This window comes from Pollachius pollachius, assembly GCF_949987615.1.
Source record: "Pollachius pollachius genome assembly, chromosome: 15".
NCBI classification, from domain to species: domain Eukaryota; kingdom Metazoa; phylum Chordata; class Actinopteri; order Gadiformes; family Gadidae; genus Pollachius; species Pollachius pollachius.
Genome location: NC_136948.1, coordinates 17,965,968 through 17,985,585, shown reverse-complemented (window position 1 = coordinate 17,985,585; position 19,618 = coordinate 17,965,968). Strand labels below are relative to the sequence as shown.

The 19,618-nt window shown below is 43.8% G+C and overlaps 3 protein-coding genes across 3 annotated transcripts in view; 1 reads left to right on the top strand and 2 right to left on the bottom strand.

Moving 5' to 3' along the window:
- LOC307086953 (uncharacterized protein) overlaps positions 1–5,623 on the bottom strand; it is a gene marked incomplete at its 3' end in the record, with an annotated part of 28,386 nt that extends 22,763 nt beyond the window's left edge. Inside the window, exons 1-2 of the mRNA XM_079752299.1 lie at positions 5,420–5,623; positions 5,029–5,110 (exon numbers count right to left, since the gene is read on the bottom strand). Coding sequence (XP_079608425.1) covers positions 5,029–5,110; positions 5,420–5,615 — 278 coding nt within the window. The 5' untranslated portion in view covers positions 5,616–5,623. The remainder of the gene's footprint in view (positions 1–5,028; positions 5,111–5,419) is intronic.
- A 443-nt stretch (positions 5,624–6,066) lies between these two features.
- On the top strand, positions 6,067–9,440 carry adprs (ADP-ribosylserine hydrolase). The gene is made up of 6 exons (XM_079753072.1): positions 6,067–6,364; positions 6,642–6,738; positions 6,966–7,173; positions 7,365–7,552; positions 7,898–7,998; positions 8,246–9,440. The coding sequence occupies exons 1-6, from the start codon at positions 6,178–6,180 to the stop codon at positions 8,611–8,613; spliced, it is 1,149 nt and encodes a 382-aa protein (XP_079609198.1). The 5' UTR covers positions 6,067–6,177; the 3' UTR covers positions 8,614–9,440.
- Positions 9,441–10,544: 1,104 nt separating this feature from the next.
- Positions 10,545–19,343, bottom strand: LOC307086514 (b(0,+)-type amino acid transporter 1; the record flags this gene model as incomplete). Its single annotated transcript, XM_079751749.1, has 6 exons — positions 10,545–10,775; positions 11,127–11,214; positions 11,395–11,519; positions 11,963–12,092; positions 12,218–12,351; positions 18,645–19,343. 6 exons carry the CDS (start codon positions 19,341–19,343, stop codon positions 10,545–10,547), a joined length of 1,407 nt encoding a protein of 468 aa, XP_079607875.1.
- Between the last annotated feature and the right edge of the window lie 275 nt (positions 19,344–19,618).

Below are 19,618 nucleotides of genomic sequence, written 5' to 3'. Positions count from 1 at the left end.
CTTGACGACTTTTGTAGTGCTGTGTGTAGCCACACGTTTGCCCCTTCTGAACTCAAACACGTAGTTAATTTCCTTTCCTAGCTCTTTTTTTTATGTTGGTAGCTTAGTCATGTCATGTTGTCAACATTGGGTAAATGGAGGAGAATATAGTGGGTCATATGTCCAATGCTTTTTGGAAACGCTTTCTTCATAAAACGTGCCAGACTGTTTTTTGTATACATTTTATTAGAAATTAGCTACGCCGTCTTTCAGAACCTTTCATTACCTGCACTAAAGAGAGTGCATCCTCATGCACTTCGGAAAATGCACTTCCGAATGTGTTTATGTCCCCAGCACAACGGCGTAACCACGCATTCTTTGGGGGGGTCGTGTCCCCCCCAATGTTGAGAAAATACTAACCTGTCCCCCCCAATATACAGCAGGATAAAATGTAAAATATATGACATGTTCTCTTTTTATGAACCCTGTCAATGGATCGGTCTCTTGTTATGTCTTATTTATTTTCAATTTATTTCCGTTTGTTAAGAATCCCCCCTCCTAATTGTACACTTGTGCGATTTAGTTTGAAACCACCTCGCGACTTTCTGCGTTGTCATGGTTACCCCACACTCTTTCTTCAGTGAGAGCCAAGAAAGTAAAGAGTAATGGAGGATTTGAGGTTACCGGTACGTAAAAAGCAGAAGAAACTGGACCAACAGCCAAGCATACGGAGTTTTTTTCAGACAGTAAGTAACTTGATACCGAGCTTTGAGTAAGCAAATAAAACGAGTAGCCTCGTAAAAGCAGAATATTAAATATAGCTCATGAAGGTCAGTCGCTGTTCTTTTGATAAAATGACATGGTTACGATGCAGGCAGCACAGAGAGAGAAGGAGAGAGACAGCCTAGACAGGCATGCTGAAAGCAGTGGCCAGACAGGGACGTGCTCTGAACATGCAGGTGATCAGGTGAGTCATTTGAATGTAAGTAACGTTATTTAACGTGTTGGAGAGGAGGTAACGGACAATTTAAGGTTACTTAAAAAGCGGATAAAACTGGACCAGCAGCCGAGCGTACACGTTTTTTTTTTCTCCAGACAATTAGTAGCTTGATACCGAGCTAAATGTGTGAGTAAATAAAACGAGTAGCCTAATTAAAATATGAGTCGCTGTTTTTTCTGATAAAATGACGTGGGGTCACAATGCAGGCACCACAGAGAGACAGGGAGAGAGACAGGCATGCTGAAAGCAGTGGCCAGACAGGGACATGCTCTGGACATTAGGGCTTTGACTTCGAACTTCGTGATTCGAATATAATTCGAATATCAAAAAAATAAATCAAAATTCGAACGAATATTAGGCAGCCCTTAATATTCGAACCTTTTATGGGCAGGCCAAGAGGGAGAGACGTCGGAGAACCCGATGCAGTCTATTCATAATATTGTAACGACCACGGAAGAGGCAGTGAATGAAGTATTGATTAGACAGGGATTTATTAGAAACATAATAAACCGTTGGAACACGCAAGAGGCGTTCTACGCATAGCTGTAGAAGACCATTCTAGGCGTTCTACGCATAGCTGTAGACCGTCAAGTAGTAGACATAGACACTGAACATAAATAGTATGTACTAAGTATTCGGATTCAGCCCAGGTATTACTGAAGGCATTTAATGGTCAAAATATTATTAATAAATATTCGAATATATTCGAATATTAATATTAATAAACAAACGAAATTCGAATATGATTTTTGGGCAAAAGTCAAAGCCCTACTGGACATGCAGGTGATAAGGTGAGAATTTTGAATGTGAGACTAGACAGCCTTACAACATTGTTTATAAACTGGGCCTACATGTCAGCAATACATAAAAGTAGCCTACTTCTAATACAAGCAGAGTATATAGACCAAAATGATCACGAAGGTCAGCCACTGTTCTTCTGATAACATAATGACATGTGGTCACAATGCAGGCAGCACAGACAGACAGGGAGGCAGAGAGGCAGGCTGAAAGCAGTGGCCAGACAGGGGTATGCTCTGGACATGCAGATGATCAGGTGAGGAATGAATGTGAAATATAATGCAATTTAGTATTGCACAAAGACAGTCATTTTAAGTATGAAGCTAAGTAAGGCATTACAGGTACCTGCATCTTGTGTATGATAAGTGAAAATATACAGGTAATTCCAACGCTACACGTTATATTTCAGGAGACTGACAGGGAAAGAGAGACAGAGCCAGGCAGAGGAGGCAGTGGTTTAGATCAGCATAAGGAGGAGCTTGGTACCTGCCCACACCAGCCCAATACCCGCTTTATCGAAACTCAGTCCCTGAAAAATAAAACGCTCAAATTTCAGGACAGTTGGTTTAGGCAGTACAAATGGCTTCACTACAGTCCCTCACTGAAAGGTGTGCTTTGTTTTTATTGTTCCAAATATTTTGGAGAACAGAAATCCGCTTTAGCCAGTAAGGCTGATGGTGCTTTTATCAACACTGGTTTCAGTAATTGGAAAAAAGCTCTCCAAAGGTTCTCTGAACATGAAGACAGCGATTGCCATTCAGCAGCGGTGACAACATATTTGCACCAAAAACAGCCTGTCAGTACTCAACTTTCCTCTCAGTTGCAAAAGCAGCAGCAGGTGGCCAGGAATAGTTTCTTGAAGATTGTGGGGGGGGTGATGTGCTTGGCCAGACAGGGCAATGCTTTAAGGGGGCATGACAACAAAGAGGGCAACTTCCACCAGTTAATTAAGTACAAGGCAGAGGGTGATGAAGAACTTTCAAGCTGGCTTCAGCGGCACAACAATTTCACCAGCCCCAAAATTCAGAATGAGGTCCTTCAAATTGTCAGCAACACAATTGTACGCGAAATAACACAGGAAATCCACTCATTGCCAGTGGTTCAGTTTTCCCTTATAATTGATGGGACACAGGATGCAGCAGGAGTTGAGCAAGAGTCCTTCTGTCTGCGCTTTGTTGACAAAAACTTGCAGCCCAGAGAGGAATTCATAGGCCTGTATCAGGTCACATCCACAACTGGAGAAAACATAGCTAGTGTAGCTAAAGATGTTTTGATTCGCCTAAATCTCCCACTTTCACAGCTACGAGGTCAAACCTACGATGGGGCAGCCAATATGTCTGGCAGGATGCAAGGTGTGCAGGCTCATATCAAGAAAGAGCAGCCTCTTGCAGTATATGTTCATTGTGGGCCACACTGTGTCAATTTGATCACCCAAGCTGCCTGTGTATCCGCCCCCGTTATAAGAGATGCAATGCAGTTAGTGCATGAGTTGGGCGTTTTATTCAATCAGTCTGGGAAGTTCAAGGCTATCTTCACAGCTGTAGCAAAGTCAGATCGAACAGCTACGCATACATCTTTGAAGCCTCTCTGCCCCACCAGATGGACAGTCCGAACGCCAGCCATGCGCTCTGTCCTCTCACAATATGAATCTGTGCTCACAGCCACAGAAGAGATGTCTCAATCCACCACGATGGAAATGTCTGCAAGAGCCAGTGGCCTTCACAAAAGCTTTTTGAGGGGCAATACCATTCTCGGCATCATTCTGGCAGAAGATGTCATGGCTGTCATGGAGGAGCTGAACATTTCTCTGCAGCAGAGAAGCCAAACTACATCAGGGATGCTGGCTGCTGTAGACCATGTGAAAAGAGGCCTCCAGGCCAAAAGATCTGAAGTGCACTTTGACTGGCTGTACTCCAGAGGTTCTCAGATTGTCACATCTCTTAATCTGCAGCCAATCAAGATGCCTCATGTGCGGCAGCCTCCGAAGCGCTTCACTGGTCCAGCCACATCACATTCTCACTCCACTGCCCAAGCGTACTACAGAATGCAGTACTACAATACCTTGGACACTGCTGTGGTGCAATGCAATGAGCGCTTCAGCCAGGACGGGCTTCAAAGACTGCAAAAATTAGAGGATGTACTCATCTCTGGGAACATTGATGCAGTTGTGGATGAATACCCAGAGTTGGATGCCATGGCTTTAGAAGTGCAGCTGAAAATGTTCCAGGCCAACTACACTTGTACAACTTCCTCAGAGGTAGCAGACACTTTCCGGGAAATGGTGCCAGAGGTGCGACATCTTTTCAAGCAAGTCGAGATCCTTTTGAGACTGCTGATGGTTGTTCCTGCCTCCTCAGCAGAGGCAGAGCGAAGTTTCAGCGCATTGAGACGGCTGAAGACATGGCTGAGAACCATGATGACGCAGACCCGGCTGAACAACGTTGCCATTTGCCATGTTCATCAGGAAAAGTTGGATGCTTTGGACAGGAAACAGATCTGTCAGAGCTTAGTTGAGCTTAATAATGAACGCCTCCAGGTTTTTGGGTCATTTATTTAGTTAATACTTTTCCATCTCAGTCCTATGCTGCCTTTCCTTTGGCTGTAGCACTTTTACACCTACATAGACATCCCATGTTCATTTCTCTTCTGTGTTCCAGTCAATGTAAATAATTTTCAGTGTAAATAATCAGACTTGCTTTTTATAGTAAAAATCAAGATTTTAAGTTTCATGCTTTGTGCAAGTCCCTGGAATTAAAAGTCCTCAGCAAATTTTTTTGTTAAAGTCTGTACATCACAAAAGTACATCAGTAGTTGTCCTAATTAAAATAACATTAAAAAAACATGCTTTGGGTTTGTGGTATTTTTCCATTGGAAGCTATCCTTTTTGCTACAGTACTACTGGAAGAGCATAATTGTAATTGGTAGGTGTGTTTAAGGTCAGTAAGCAACTAACCAAAACAAAGTGTGTGTGTGTATGTGTGTGTGTGTGTGTGGGGGGGGGGGGGGGGGGCGGGGCAGACATTACATGATTACACTATTCCTTTAGATGTGAATTCAAATGGTCAATGTAGTCCTCGAAACTATGTTCTAAATGTCCACATTTTCATATATAAATATAGAATTGTAGGCAATGCACTTAACAAATAATAATAAAAAATTGGACCCCCCCAATGTCTAAACCATGGTTACGCCCTTGCCCCAGCACATTTCAAACCAAACTGACGCCCACGCATGGAAGTGATCATATTTACCGCCCGTCTTTGCCAGACTGGGTTGAGTAGGGGAAGATCGACGGGACAAAGTCAGGACTGTTGAAGTCGTCAGATGCCTTTCCTGTACAAATAAAGTGTATTCAAGTGACTAACGGTAATTATAAAACGTCATGGTTGGCTAGATGTCACTGGCCTAGCATGTGGTAGCCTACATCATTTAGAAACCGTTACATTTACAAAAGTTTAGCAACGCAATTTAGCAACACTGAACCAAGTTATATTAACTCTCATGATAGTTCTAATCCAATTTGAACGATTACTCTATTGTTTACAATAGTTCATTATTAACATTGTTATATATGTGTAGGACTCAATAATTATGTTTATTATAGAACCAACGGTACTGATTAACTTGATAGCTAAGGCTTACCTGATATGAAGTGATCGCTGCAGATTGTTGCATTTTTAATAATCTGCTCGTTCCAATCGCTTCTTCTGATAGCTTGTAACCAAAGACGTCTCCTGTTTGCCTTAAATGGGGTGCGAGTTGATGGTATCCTGTAGAACTTCCGCGTTTTGTTATTCCTATTAAAACGGTTTTTGCAACCAACAGCACAACAAGACATGATTGCGGGCGGCTCTTGTCGCTCTCGTCTCTTTCTGCAAACGACATGCGCTGTAGGGCGGGGAGTGACGTAGACTGATAATCCCTCTATACATATCAATTATATTCAATATTTATAATATTGATATAATTAATAGTATTATAACAGTATTATAATATGAATATTAATTAATGATTCATATCTATACCATATTTCACAAACCAAAAACAACTTCATATTGTTCTAGGTAGGAGGTCCAATGGTCCCACCCAAATTATGTCGTTTCCGTTTTGTTAAAACCGTGGCAATTTAGTTAGTTTGCGTTTAGTATTTTATAAATATATGATACATATACATGGTTCAGTAACATGTTGTATATACTGGTCGTTCGTTTTTCCGATTTAAAGTAATATAATAAAGTACCGAAACAAACGAAACAAAAACAACACGGACCTCTGATGGAGCGGCACCAGGAAGCAGGATGGGAACGCAAACTCGAGTGGATTGTTGCTGATATATTTTCAGTCTGCAAACCGGGTCAGCCTTATGGTGTGGATTAAAATCTTTGATATTTTACTGATGAATGAACACGATGGCTGTTAGAGCAGTTGGCGTCGGAGGAATGGCATCCTTGTCTCGGTTTAAAGGTGCACTGGTCGGAGCTGTGTTGGGGGACTGTGTTGGCGGCGAGTTTGAGGGAGCGGAGGAGGTACCCATGGAAAACGTCTTGAGGCATTTGAATGGTCTGGACGATGAGACTAAAGGAGATGGTGAGATCCAAAATATATACAATTCTGTTTGAGGGTTGATTGTCACCAAGTGGAAAGGATAACATCATGTGTGTCATTGAGAATTACTTTTTCCTATTGGGCCCTTTTGCTTGTAGTCCCAAATATTTGCCCTAACATCTGTGTTCATTATTCAATGGAGTCTAAAATACTATTACTTTGTTTGATATACGTGGTTAATTGTGTCTGTGTGTCTGTGTGTGTGTGTGTGTGTGTGTGTGTGTGTGTGTGTGTGTGTGTGTGTTTGTGTGTGTGTCAGGTACCCTTGAGTACAGTGATGATACTGCAATGGCCCGGTGTGTCGTCCAATCTTTGCTAACCAGGGCTGGCTTTGATGAACAGGACATGGCTCGCAGGTGATTTATGCAGTAATTCCACACAATTGCAACAAATGCCAATTGTATTGCCTTTATTATCAATGCTGTGCAGCCCAGTTCCAAGTTTTTGTGAATGGGATCTCCCAAATATAACAGATTTACTAGAAAGGCTACTTCTCAGTTTTCAATTTAAATGTGGGCACCTAAATGTGATGCATTTCTACAAACATACCACCTGATTGTAACTGTGCTCCCACTTTTTGCAGGTTTGCTAAGGAGTACAGCCTGGCTCCAGGTCGGGGCTACGGATCTGGGGTAATCCAGGTGTTAAAAAAGCTGTCTTCCTCGCAGCTGAGCGACGTCTACCAGCCCGCCAGGGACCAGTTCAATGGCCGCGGCTCCTTTGGGAATGGTGGGGCAATGAGAGTGGCTCCTTTTGCACTGGCTTTCCCAGACCTCTCCGACGTTAAGAAGGTATGCCTGCCATGTAACCCCCGTGGCACCACGGAAAATGCTGCATCGAGGCACAAAGCCATCAGAGTGATGGAAGTCGGACATTTAAATTAAGTCAAAGTAGCTTGTGCTCACTCAAATGTGAAATAAAGTACTTAACTATAATTTATTTATTTACTTACTAAAATCGTCTCTGTCCCTGTGCTTTACAGTATAGCCGCTCCGGAGCCATGCTGACACACTCCTGTTCACTGGGCTATAATGGCGCGGTCCTGCAGGCCCTGGCCGTCCACCTGTCCCTGCAGGGGGCGCTAGAGCTGCCGGCTCAGTTCTTGGATAAGCTCATCAGCGAGATGGAGGAAGTGGAGGACGAGGAGGCCTCGCGCAACGACGCCAGGGCGTGAGTGTCACTGCACTACCACAGTGTGAAGCTGATGTCGATGCTTGTATCAGAGACAAGCGGCCTCCTTAGTGCTAACACGTGTTGGACTCTGGTTATTATTAACATTGGGGTTGTTGTTACGAATGGGGATGTTCGTTCACTACGAAGCAACAGCATCTGAAAAAAAGATAGATGGCAACAATTTCCTTCTATGGACTTCATATCAAAAAATGAACGTATGTTTGGTTTGCATCGGATTGTCTCCTGGTTTATTTAGGTGTCACATCACTCTTCACCAAGGTTGCAACGATTGTGGGAACCCATTAAACCTTTTAAGTTCTGGTATGCTTGTTCTTACTCCAGGTTGAAAGAGGCGGAGAAGCCTTTTTGCGAGCGTCTTTATAGACTGAGAGACCTTATGGATAGGAGCAAGGTCAGCATAGAAGAGGTCATATGTGAACTGGGTAAGTGTTTTGAACAGCATTTGAACTACAAAATTAATAATTAAATGATCTGATACTGAAAGCCATATAAAACATGGAAATGTTTAAGTTGTGTATTTTTTGGGACTAGTTTCACTAATTGAACTTATTTTAAGGCAGTACCTGGAATAGGTCTGCAATAGGAACATTGTTATTGGCATGGCTGCAGTCCATTCGATGTCCTTCTCTCACCTTCTTTCCTTCCTTTCTGTCTTTCTCCGTTTCCCAGGTAATGGCATCGCAGCGCTCAACTCCGTGCCCACCGCCATCTTCTGCGTGCTCCACTGCCTGCAGCCGCGGGAGAGCCTGCCGCAGCACTACGGGGGCCTGGAGAGGACAATGGCCTACAGCCTGGCCCTGGGCGGCGACACGGACACCATAGCCTGCATGGCGGGCGCCATCGCCGGGGCCCACTACGGCATCGAGGTCATCCCCGAAGCCTGGATGAAGTGCTGCGAGGGGGCCAAGGAGGCTGAGGTGACGGCGCAGCGGCTGCACGCACTCTACCACCAGCGGGCCCAAGGGGGCGCCAGCGGGCCAGGCAGGAGAGGAGGCCTGGATGGCGAAGCACCAGCGACCGGGGACGAACCGCTCTGAGGCCCACCAGAGGAGCGGGGAGCGACGCCCGCGGACTAGCACAAAGAGACACGACAAGGGGGCCGAGGGATGGGCGAAGGTCACTTACACAAACAAGTGTTTCTTCTTTTTTTATATGCCCAGCTTAACGATTTCCTCATGGTTTAGTGCACATAACCCGGTTGATATGAGAAAATTATTTAACTGAATTTAATAATTGTTAAACGGTTGCTTCTTGCTTTAAAAGCCTCATCCAGAATTTCATGGCAACCAAAATGATCGGTTGGTTAAATTTTAAAAAAATTAAGAATTTGCAAGCCACACGTATATCTTATTCAAATAGGAAAAGTGTAGGGATCCGCACAGCTGGCTCTCCCAGGCAGAATTACAATTATCCTCCAGATAAATAATAATTATAGTGTGTACATACACTCCCACTGTTTACATAGCACACCTGTCTTTATCCTCTTTCCATCCTCCTTCTTGTGGTTCTGATGAACAATATTTTGGCATGTCAAAGTTGCACTATCAAGTATGAATCGACCATGACTTGTTTAATGGTGAACCTTTACGGTTGTCAGTGTTTCTTTTTATTGTTACATTTACTTCATTTGTGGGGTATAGTGCGATTCCACAACTTAAAATGTCTTTTTCCAACACTGTAATTTAAATCAATGTTCTATACTTTCTGTGTAATTCGTAACATCTCAAATAAACTTTTATGTACATTTCAGAACGGTAGCTGCCTAGTCATGGTGCCGCATCCCATTTAAATTTTTTACTGGTGTGGTTAGATCGAAACTGAGCTTTCTTCAATTACACTGGGTCCAGTTTCTATCAGTAATCAGATCTGTAGATTAAAAGCCTTGTAAGATCTTGTAAGTTCATATTCTGTTCCTCTTTGGAGATCAGTCTGGCTGTGACCATACTTGTAAACAAATTGCTGTCCAGCCAAGGTCAGACTGATACATTGCGAAACTCAAAAATGTACATCACCAGGTTCTCGGAAAATTGCCGCCTCATATCTTCTGGAAGAATTGCTTACGTGTTGGTTATTTAAAGAGAACTTATATTACCCTGGTCAATGTGTGACACAGTGATCTACATTGAATTCCTTACTCAAAGCTTTCATCTTTCACATTTCAAGTTTGGTATCATAAACAAAATAGTTTGTACAGAATTGTTTCTTTAATAAAAAGGTTGGTGTTTAAAATAACACAATAGAAGTATGATGTTGACGTTTGACATCAGTAAACAAATGGGTAACAAATTTACAAATTGAGCTTGAATACCCATTTCTAGTACAGGTCAATCACATGAAATAATTTTACATATAAGATAAGATATACTTTATTCATCTCAGCAGAGAAAAAAAAAATTATATAATATATATATATATAAACGTTTATAGAAGATTGTAAAAAACAAGAAATGCACTGGTAACCATATTCCTCATTTCATTTCATTCAAATCAATCGATTGTGAAGCCAGAGGTGCTCACTTTTTTCATTCTTTCTTCCCGTCATATTTAAGTGTAATAGTGCCTAGATATTTGAGTAGTGAGAGTGACACACAGTTACTGTGTTCTTATTGGTCCATTTGTGCCCTATACAGTGCACTTTTTAAGGAGCATCAGCATTTTGTAGTGCTGTCAAAAATCATTTTTCAATTTAGTACAGCACACTTATATCTGCACTATATCCCAGGATGCACAGTGGTTTTCACTGTCATCGGAATCATCCAATAGAGATGGCCGGCACATAGGATTAATTTATGCATATGAGTTTTCTCAGGGTGACATCTCACAAGTGTCTTCTTGATTATGCAACCATTACATGTCACGCCGACTGTGGTACAAAGTGCTATGGGAATGAGGTCACAGGTGAGCCGATTCAAACATAGCAAGTGTAAGATAAATAAAACAAAAAACAGTCCTTTCTATCTTTGCATCTTCAGAGGTTCTTGTCCGCAGGAGCGACCTCAAGGAAGAGTTGAAGGAACAGAGTTATCCTGGTCAATAGACCCGGGCAGAGTTTGTAATGGATGACTGGTATGTAAACTAAAATCCCACTTAAGATGAATAGAGTCACATAGAGATACTCAATTTGAGGATTGTCTATAATGGGTGCCAGCACCAGAAAGATGGCTGCGAGGAGGACCAGTATGGGGATTATGAAAGGAACCTGGGAAGAGAAAAGAGGAATGTATTTTCTACAATATCACTTGCATTTACACAATCGGAAATTGATGCATGCATTGACGTAGATTGTTTAAAGATGTGTTTTATCATTTGATCCACTGACATGTTTGGTATGAATATGAGATGCATATAAGGTGATATATATGAATTATGTTAACAACTTAAAAATACCCAATTGACAGATTAATTGCAATATCATCAAGATGGATCTTTGTACATCATTTAAGCCACTTTCTGTTATTTTACTGCTGAAACATTTTCATGGGATTTGTTGTAGGAATAACGAGTTTCGTTGAACCATGAGGTTTCATTTGAGTTTAAACCACCACCATACCGTGTATGGTCGAGGGAGTTCAGGTTTCTTGATCTTGAGGTAAAGGAGTCCCGAAATTGTGATTGCATAGAAAAACCAGGCAGTGAAACTGAAAAGAAAGACCGAATATTATTGGCCTTACATTTGTGTAAATAAGAAACCCTAAAATGCAACTGTAACCTTTAAAGAATAATAATTAAAGAATAATAATTAAATAAGGAACCAATCAATGTTTTTGGCTGTACTTTTTTTTAAGAATCACTAAATTTAGGCCTATGGGATCGACTACCTGAAGAAGTTGACGATGGACTGGAAGTCCCCTGGAATCAGCACAAGAAGAGAGATGACTGTAGTGAAAATCAGCGCGGGTGAGGGGGTCAGTCTGTGGACATGGGCCATGGCGAGAATATCTGGCTATGAAACAAAGGAAGAACCAAAACATAAGCAGTTTTTTACAGCTATTTAAACTGCCACTTAATAAACAACACATCATCATGTGTTGTTAAGTACTTAAGGGAACATTGGACATTGTTGTGTATAATTCCTTACTTGAAATCCCAAAACTGTCTTTAAATTGTGCGTTTTGTTTGTATGAAACATGTATTGACTGCCCTCTTGGCCAGGTCTCTCTTGAAAAATTGATTTTAATCTCAATGAGACTTTTACCTGGTTAAAAAAAAATCATCCTCAGCACCACCAACATCATAACCACAAACACCCCCTACCACCACCACCACCACCGTCATTATCATAAGCACCACTATCATCAGAAATCCTAATACAAGTTTGTCATGTAAAAATGAACTCAGCGATGTGGATGTAGGAACAGATGTCTACATGTGGTGGACGGTGCTCACCATGTGTCCTTCCCTCGCCGCCACGAAGCACACGCGGCCCCCGCTGAAGAAGGTCCCGTTGAGCGACCCGAACGCAGACAGCGCTGCCGCCACGGACATGATCCAGCCCCAGCTGCCCAGCACTTTATTACTGGGGACCACAAAGACCGCATTCAGTAAAGCCATTATGTTGACGGTCGTTCGCCCATTACTTCGGTGGATAACAGCGCTTTATAAATTTTGTGACATCACAAACTGGCCAAGCCTCTGTCTTACCCCCAGGTCACTGCCACCGCGCTGGAGGACATCAACTCGGCGGGAGTCATGACCATTAGGTAGCTCACGTTGACCAGAACGTACAACAACGTCACCATGGGGATGGCGATCAGGACAGCCCTGGGAAGATTCACCTGCAAGAGGTGAAAATAACATGTATCTGTTGTTGTGATGAATGTGACCGTTTTCTTCTTTCCCTTTTATTCCACGTAGGCCTATCATTTTTTTGGTGACTGTATGCTTTTGAAATTAGTGCATTCCAGGATGCACAAAAAAAAAATGCTTAGGTTCCAATGTTTTGCATAGAAGAGAGATTCAGTCAGGCATTAACCCACAACCCAGGGCAGAGCATACTCACATGCATCTGGGTATTTACCACAAAGTGATTTATTAGTTTATTAGCCTATTTATTAGCCTTACAGTAACTTGAAAACACGGACGCATGCACTTGAACTGTAACAAACTTTTTTTCCGTCTTGGTGTTATCACAGATCAACAATTTCCCCGACCTCCCACTGAAGAAGCCACCTACAATTGACATCAATAATTAACACCATACCATTTAATAAACATTGTTCAAATGTAAAAAAAGAAGAAAGAAAAAACACCTCTGGCCTTTCCAGCTCCTCTGTGACACTGTTCAAGTTGTACCAGCCGGCGAATGACCAGAGACCCTGATAGAAAGCCATTCCTAGAGTGCTGAGACTCAGCTGGGTCCCTTTAAAGGCATTTTCAACATTCAAGTTCATCGAAATGACATGGGTAGTCTTCCCGAGGTTCACCCACCCTCCAATAATAATGGTCATCAGTGCAAACACCTTGGCTACCAAAAACACCACCTGGACTCGTATGGCCAGGCGCACGTTCAAAACGTTAAACGTCGCTATCAACAGGATGGCCGCGGCGGCAGTGCATTTTAATATCAACGGCGGAGGAGCACAGTCGGGATAGAAAGGGGCGATCACATATTCTGCGAAGCTCAGAGAAATGGCAGCTATGCTTGAAGGTTTCACGACTAGGATGAACGTTATCGCGGCGAAGAAGGCGGGACAGGGGCCGTAGATCCGCAATATGTAGATGAAATCCCCGCCAGATTCCGCTATGATGGTCCCGATTTCAGCGTAGGAGAGTGCTGCTAACATAGCGACCAGTCCAGAGAGAGTCCATATCAACAGGCTGGCCCCTGGGCTGCCGACGTTGGAGAGCACAAACTGTGGGGACATAAATATGCCAGATCCGATCATTGTCCCTGCAACCAGCGAGACCCCCCCAATCAAACCCAGCTCTCGCTTTATTTTCAGGCCTCCGTGCGCTTTGCCCGCCATGGTGGATAATATCCGATAGACTGCAGGCTGCAGACTGTGTTCTTAGTTATGTAGGAATACCAGAGATGAGATAAACAGATAAACTTCAAGTGCAAATTGCTCAGAGTTAATATGAACTAGTATTAACTTCTATATTGAAAATGTTATATAGTTATATAGGTCATATAGTTTAAGATTCTCATAATCTTATCTCATGATCTTTTGTGTGACACAGGATAATAATAAAGGTTACATACAGTTTATAATAGGAGGCTAGACGTACGCATTATTCATGTTAGATACGCATGAAAACATAGGCCTAACTGTCAGTGCGTTTAAATGGGACAGATCGGATTAAAGGCCCAGTTACAGGTTAACCGAAAGTTTTGATTAATGGGTACATAAAGCACTCAAAATATGTATATCATTTATAAAATGTCTCCAAAAGTGTTAAAGTCCAGTCAGTGATTAGCACCGAGTGAAAGTTAACGTTTTCTTTATATATAGTGACAGCGATTATGTGGTTCAGATAAGTACCGGTAAACTTAGTCAGAAGATCTAGCAATAGAAGGCATAATGCTAGCTATGGCTAACTTCCCAGTCTGCGAAATCCCCCCCAGATAATCCCTAATTAAATCTTACCCCCGACGTTGTAAGCAGATTTCCGATTAGTTATCCCACGTTTTGATGGTAGCCTACTAGCTCCAGTATCAACATCCTTGCCTAGTGTTTATTTCTAAGCTTTATTTTACCCAGTGTGCGAAATACCCGTCAATATTCAGGGGTCCCTATCTCCTGATTGTTGCGCAATACGGATATACATTTTGCAGTAGGCCTATCACATTACAATATTTCATGGATGCAAGCCAAGACAATCAGTATTTAGCCTACATGACAACACACAAACGCACACACATTTTTTGATAATCCGATATGCTATATTTTTTAAAGCAACATTGACATAGGAGGCTGCATTGGCTAAAGTTGTTTGGATGCACATTGATTTATAACAAGGAGACGCAAAGTTGTGCATTACAATGCAAACACGACAATAATTGGCACCAATCTGGTGCACTTAAGAGAGCTATCAACTGAATAAATGGCATCGGACACGCAATCAGTGCACTTGCAAATGAGTGCCTGCAAGTATGACCGATAGTGGTGTGACATTATTTAACCATCAATCTACCGCAAATACGACCAGACAGATGTACATTGAACACATACGCAAAAGCGGATGCTGACAGACAGCCCACAACAAGCCAAACAGCATGTGCATGTGCAGAACGCGAAATCCGATATGAGATACGATGCGGGTTTACATGCAGGTAGAGATCGGACTATGATCGAGTTATCTAGGTGTTCTTATCCGATCTCGCTTGTCCGTTCATGTACCGATTTCGGTCCGAAGTAGATCGGGTAAAGGTGTTTACATGCATTTTAAAGTCTGGTTGAGGTCTTATTTGATACTTTATCCGATAATGACTCTGCATGTAAACGCACTGTGTGCTTCATTAATGAGTTGTCGTCACCCCCCGCCCTGCCCTCTTCATTCAAGAGACCTGCTTTATCAACTTGGCTTCAATGCCAATATCTACATGATGAAGATGATATCATGTGGATGGTTAACTCCTACCGAATACCAAGCCAACTCCAAAGCAAAGAGAGAAAACGGAATTGTTCTCCTGTCACTCACCAAGACTAACATAACATAAAAACCAGCAGCAGGTGGCCCTAGTGCATCAGGGTTGATCTTGTGCCAGTCTACCTCATGCACCATGGCTTGCTCGTGTTCACCCTGTCCCCAATTAGCACCCAGAACAGGGTATCGATTGGCCGGCCCAGATAAGGACCAATGAGGGCACAACAGACAACAATAATTGCAACAGGTGGAAGCATGATGTAAACAGTTGTATAAAATCAAATCAAAAATAAGATAATCCTTGATATACAAGGTATATAGGTGCAAGGTGCAAAAAAAGGTAATATAACCTGTGTCTGTTATTTAAGTTTCGGCAAAGTTCAAAATTGTTATATTTTGATATTTTTCCCTACATAACCTTGTTACATACAGTTGCCTCATTGCTTAAATACAACTGAAGCATTTTACAATACAATTTACAGAAATGTAGTTACGTGTAATGTGTACACACACACACACACACACACACACACACACACACACACACACACACACACACACACTGGCGATTCTAAGGCCCCGTCCACACGGAGCCAAAATGGGCGAAAACGATCCGGTTTCGTTTTATGCGGTTCAGGGAATATATCCGTAAAGACGGAGTCATTGCAGACCGCATCGAGCTGTAGAAACGCTGTAGTAAATATTCAAGGCGCTGGTTCTCCACAGAAAAAAGTGGAGCGCATCAAGCCTGCGCGCATACAGCCTGCATGCGCGCTGTATGCAAACATTGAGTCACGAGGAGATTCAACCTTTTAAATTGAGCAGAAGTACTTTATAATGTACAGTTAGTAATTAAATGTATCAAGGGGCTTACAATACAAATAAAATAATCAATAAAAAATGTAACGCAACTCTGACGTCCCCCAGCTGGTGGGCGCTCACCATAAAATCGGTCTTGTGTGTTTCGGCCGACCGTCCAGACGGAGCCGGCGAATCCGGTGCCCGAAACCGCACTTTTCTGAAACCAGCCTCTGAGGTGGTTTCAAATCCATCCGGATTTATGCAGTTTCGTTTTAGGATTCGTGTGGTCGCCTGGAACGCAAACGATGACGTCATTAGCCCCCCACCAGCTGGGGGACGTCAGAGTTGCGTTGAATTTTTTATTTAGTATTTTATTTGTATTCTTTTTGTAGCTTTAAATAAAGCCCCTTTCTGTATTTAATTACTAACTGTACATTAAAAAGTATTTCTGCTCAATTTAAAAGGTTGGGGGGGGGGGGGGGCTCACTTAATGGATGTGTTTACTCAAAACACCATCCATCCATTATTACAAGCCTGTATGCCTACTTGCCTTATGTCAGCACATATAAGCACATATCACAGGTAGCATCTGCCGAAGAACTTGCCTCTTGCTGCTTCTCAGACTCATTCGTCTTCGATTTCTTTATAAATCCGAAATTTGCAAGTAGGTTTCCCTGTTTTCTTTTTGACATGACTGCAAAACTTGAAATACGAAAGAGAGCAGGTCCAGCGGCTCCAGCGCAAATGGTCCAGAGCGGGTCTTTTTTTTCTCCGATGTCTGATTTAAAGTGACGTTTAAGACATAGCGCCCCCACACTGCAATGGTGAGGACAAGAATTGCATGCAGGCAGGTATCTTTATTAAAGTGAAATAGTGATGAATCACCCTCATGCGCAAATCATACATTAAAAATAGCCTAATTTTACAAATGATCCATGATTATGACAATATAAAAAAAGAAAAGGAAATGCATGGGAAAAAACAGTATTTTGCCAATATTTTAGAGACCCCCCCAAAATTTCACTTATGTTTTCAGGGGAGCTCATGTCTCATTAAGGGGGGCTGCGCGCCAGGGTTCGTAGTTCGAACCCTGGCGCGCAGGCTGTATGCGCGCAGGAGTACCAGCGCCTTGAATATTTACTACAGCGTTTCTACAGCCCGGTGCGGTTTCGCAATGACTCCGTCTTTACGGAGATATTCCTGAACCTCATAAAATGAAACCGAATCGTTTTTGCCCGTTTTGGCTCCGTGTGGACGGGGCCTAAATTGAACTACGCCCTAGGCGAGACCTCCTCCGAGCGGGGGGCGGGGGTTTTCGCATTATCCTGCGGGTTTCCTAAGGGTTTTTACACTAGCATTGGATCTCCCGTTCTCCCCCTTGTTCGTTCCATTTGGGAACATGTTTAATAAAGATGTTTTATTTTGCTTGTTTAATTAAATTAAATTAAATTAATTAACACACATTTGTCGCCCTAGGGGCGATCGCCTAGGTCGCCTAGGTTGACGCGCGCACGCACACACACACACACACACACACACACACACACACACACGCACGCACTACCTCTGGACGTTTCAGCTCTTCAGTAAAATAATTGACCGTGTTCCAGCCGTCATACGACCACAGGCCCTGGTAGAACGCGATCCCGATGGAGCCCACGCCGACGTTCGTCCCCTCAAAGGACTTCTCAAAGTTCGTAGTCGGGCCCATGAAGGACATCACCACGCCTCCCACTATGATGAAGCCCAGGGCGGCCACCTTCACCCCCATGCTCATCACCTGGATGGCGGTGACCAACCTTACACTCAGACAGTTGACCAGGGTCAGCAGGAGGATAGCCACAGCAGCCACACACTTCACCACCAACACCGGAGGGGTGCACCCGGAGTAGAACGGGGCCACGGCGTACTCAGCGAAGCTGAGCGCCATGCCCGTGGCGCTGGCCGGACGCATGACCATGACGAAGCTGAAGGCGTACAGGAAGGCGAACAGGTGGACCGTGGTTCGCAGGATGTACACGTAGTCCCCGCCCGATTCGGGGATCGCGGTGCCGAGTTCAGCGAAGCAAAGGGCCCCCAGCATGGCCAGCAGTCCACAGCAGACCCAGATGACGAGGCTGGCCCCCGGGCTCCCTATGGTGGACAGCACCGTCTGGGGGGTGATGAAGATCCCCGATCCTATCATGGTGCCGGCGACGAAGGACACCGCGCCCGTGAGCCCAACGTTTCTCCTCAGGTGGAGTTTTGTTTCTTGGTCGCCTCCCATGCTGCTGCTCTCCTCCTAATGGCCTGTGGATAGAATCTGTGTCTGCTCCCTCCACATGATTCGAACACTAAAGGCAATAAAAACATAAGTGACCGTCTTGGGTCCAGAGTCCTCATTCACTCTGGTGCAGGACTTGGTTGGACGAGAATCCAGACCAGTGGAGAAAGTGGCGAAGGGCTTTTGCACTTTATTGTTTACTTATTTTGTGGTGTATCCACATCTGTTTACTCTGTAAAGCTCTTTGGACTCCAGTTGCCTGCCTGCAAGGTGGTTTATTAGAAAAAAGATGGATTTGATTTGCGTGTCACTCAAGATACAGTGTATCTTAAAAGATCATGATCTCTCACAACCACAGCCACCTAAACAGACTCACACAGAGTAGCTCACTCACTTTTTAAACAACAATAAACTCACCTCCGGACGTTTCAGCTCTTCAGTCACACTATTCAGATTGTTCCACCCATCGTAAGACCATAGGCCCTGGTAGAAAGCGATCCCAATTGGATTAATGCCAACGTTTGTGTTGGCGAACGAGTCCTCAAATTCGAGAACGTCTCCTTGGATGAGCCTCGTCACACCTCCTATGACAATGACGAGCAGGGCGAAGACCTTGGCCACCATGAAGAACACTTGCACGGACATCGCGAAGCGGACGTTTAGGCAGTTCACTGTGGCCAGCAACAGGATGGCAGACGCAGCAACGCACTTGACCAACAGCTCTGGCGGGGCGCAGTCCGCGTAAAAGGGCGCCACGGCGTACCTGGCGAAGCTGAGCGCGATGCCGACGACGCCCGCGGGCCTCACGAACATCACCGAGCTGAAGATCAACAGGAAGGCGACGGACGGGCCCGTATTTCTGAGGATGTAGATGTATTCTCCCCCCGACTCGCAGATCAACGTCCCCAGCTCGGCGTAGCAGAGCGACGCCAGGATGGCCAGCAAACCGCAACAGGCCCACACCACCAAACTCGCTCCAGGGCTGCCGATGGCCAACAGCACGTACTGCGGTGACATGAAGATGCCCGATCCGATCATGGTCCCGGCGATGAGGGCCACGGCCCCCGTGAGCCCCACTTCCCGCCTCAGGTTGAGTTGCGGTGCCTTAGGGTCCATGTCAAAGCCCGGGTAAATTCATTTAGACTTACAATAGGGTATGGATGTTCCTTCACCTGTAAAGCCTTGTGACCAAGGTCGACTCGAGTTAATGATTACAGCATGGGACTGATTGGTTGACACTGATTTTCAGGGATGTTTAGCCGTTTTCCAAATCGTATTAACCGTCGAAGGAAAAAAGGAAAGACAAAAAGTTCAGTAAAAATCATTTACCCATAAAATATACATATAGTAGTTATTCTAGAATGACCTACTTGGATGTCAGTGCGAAATAT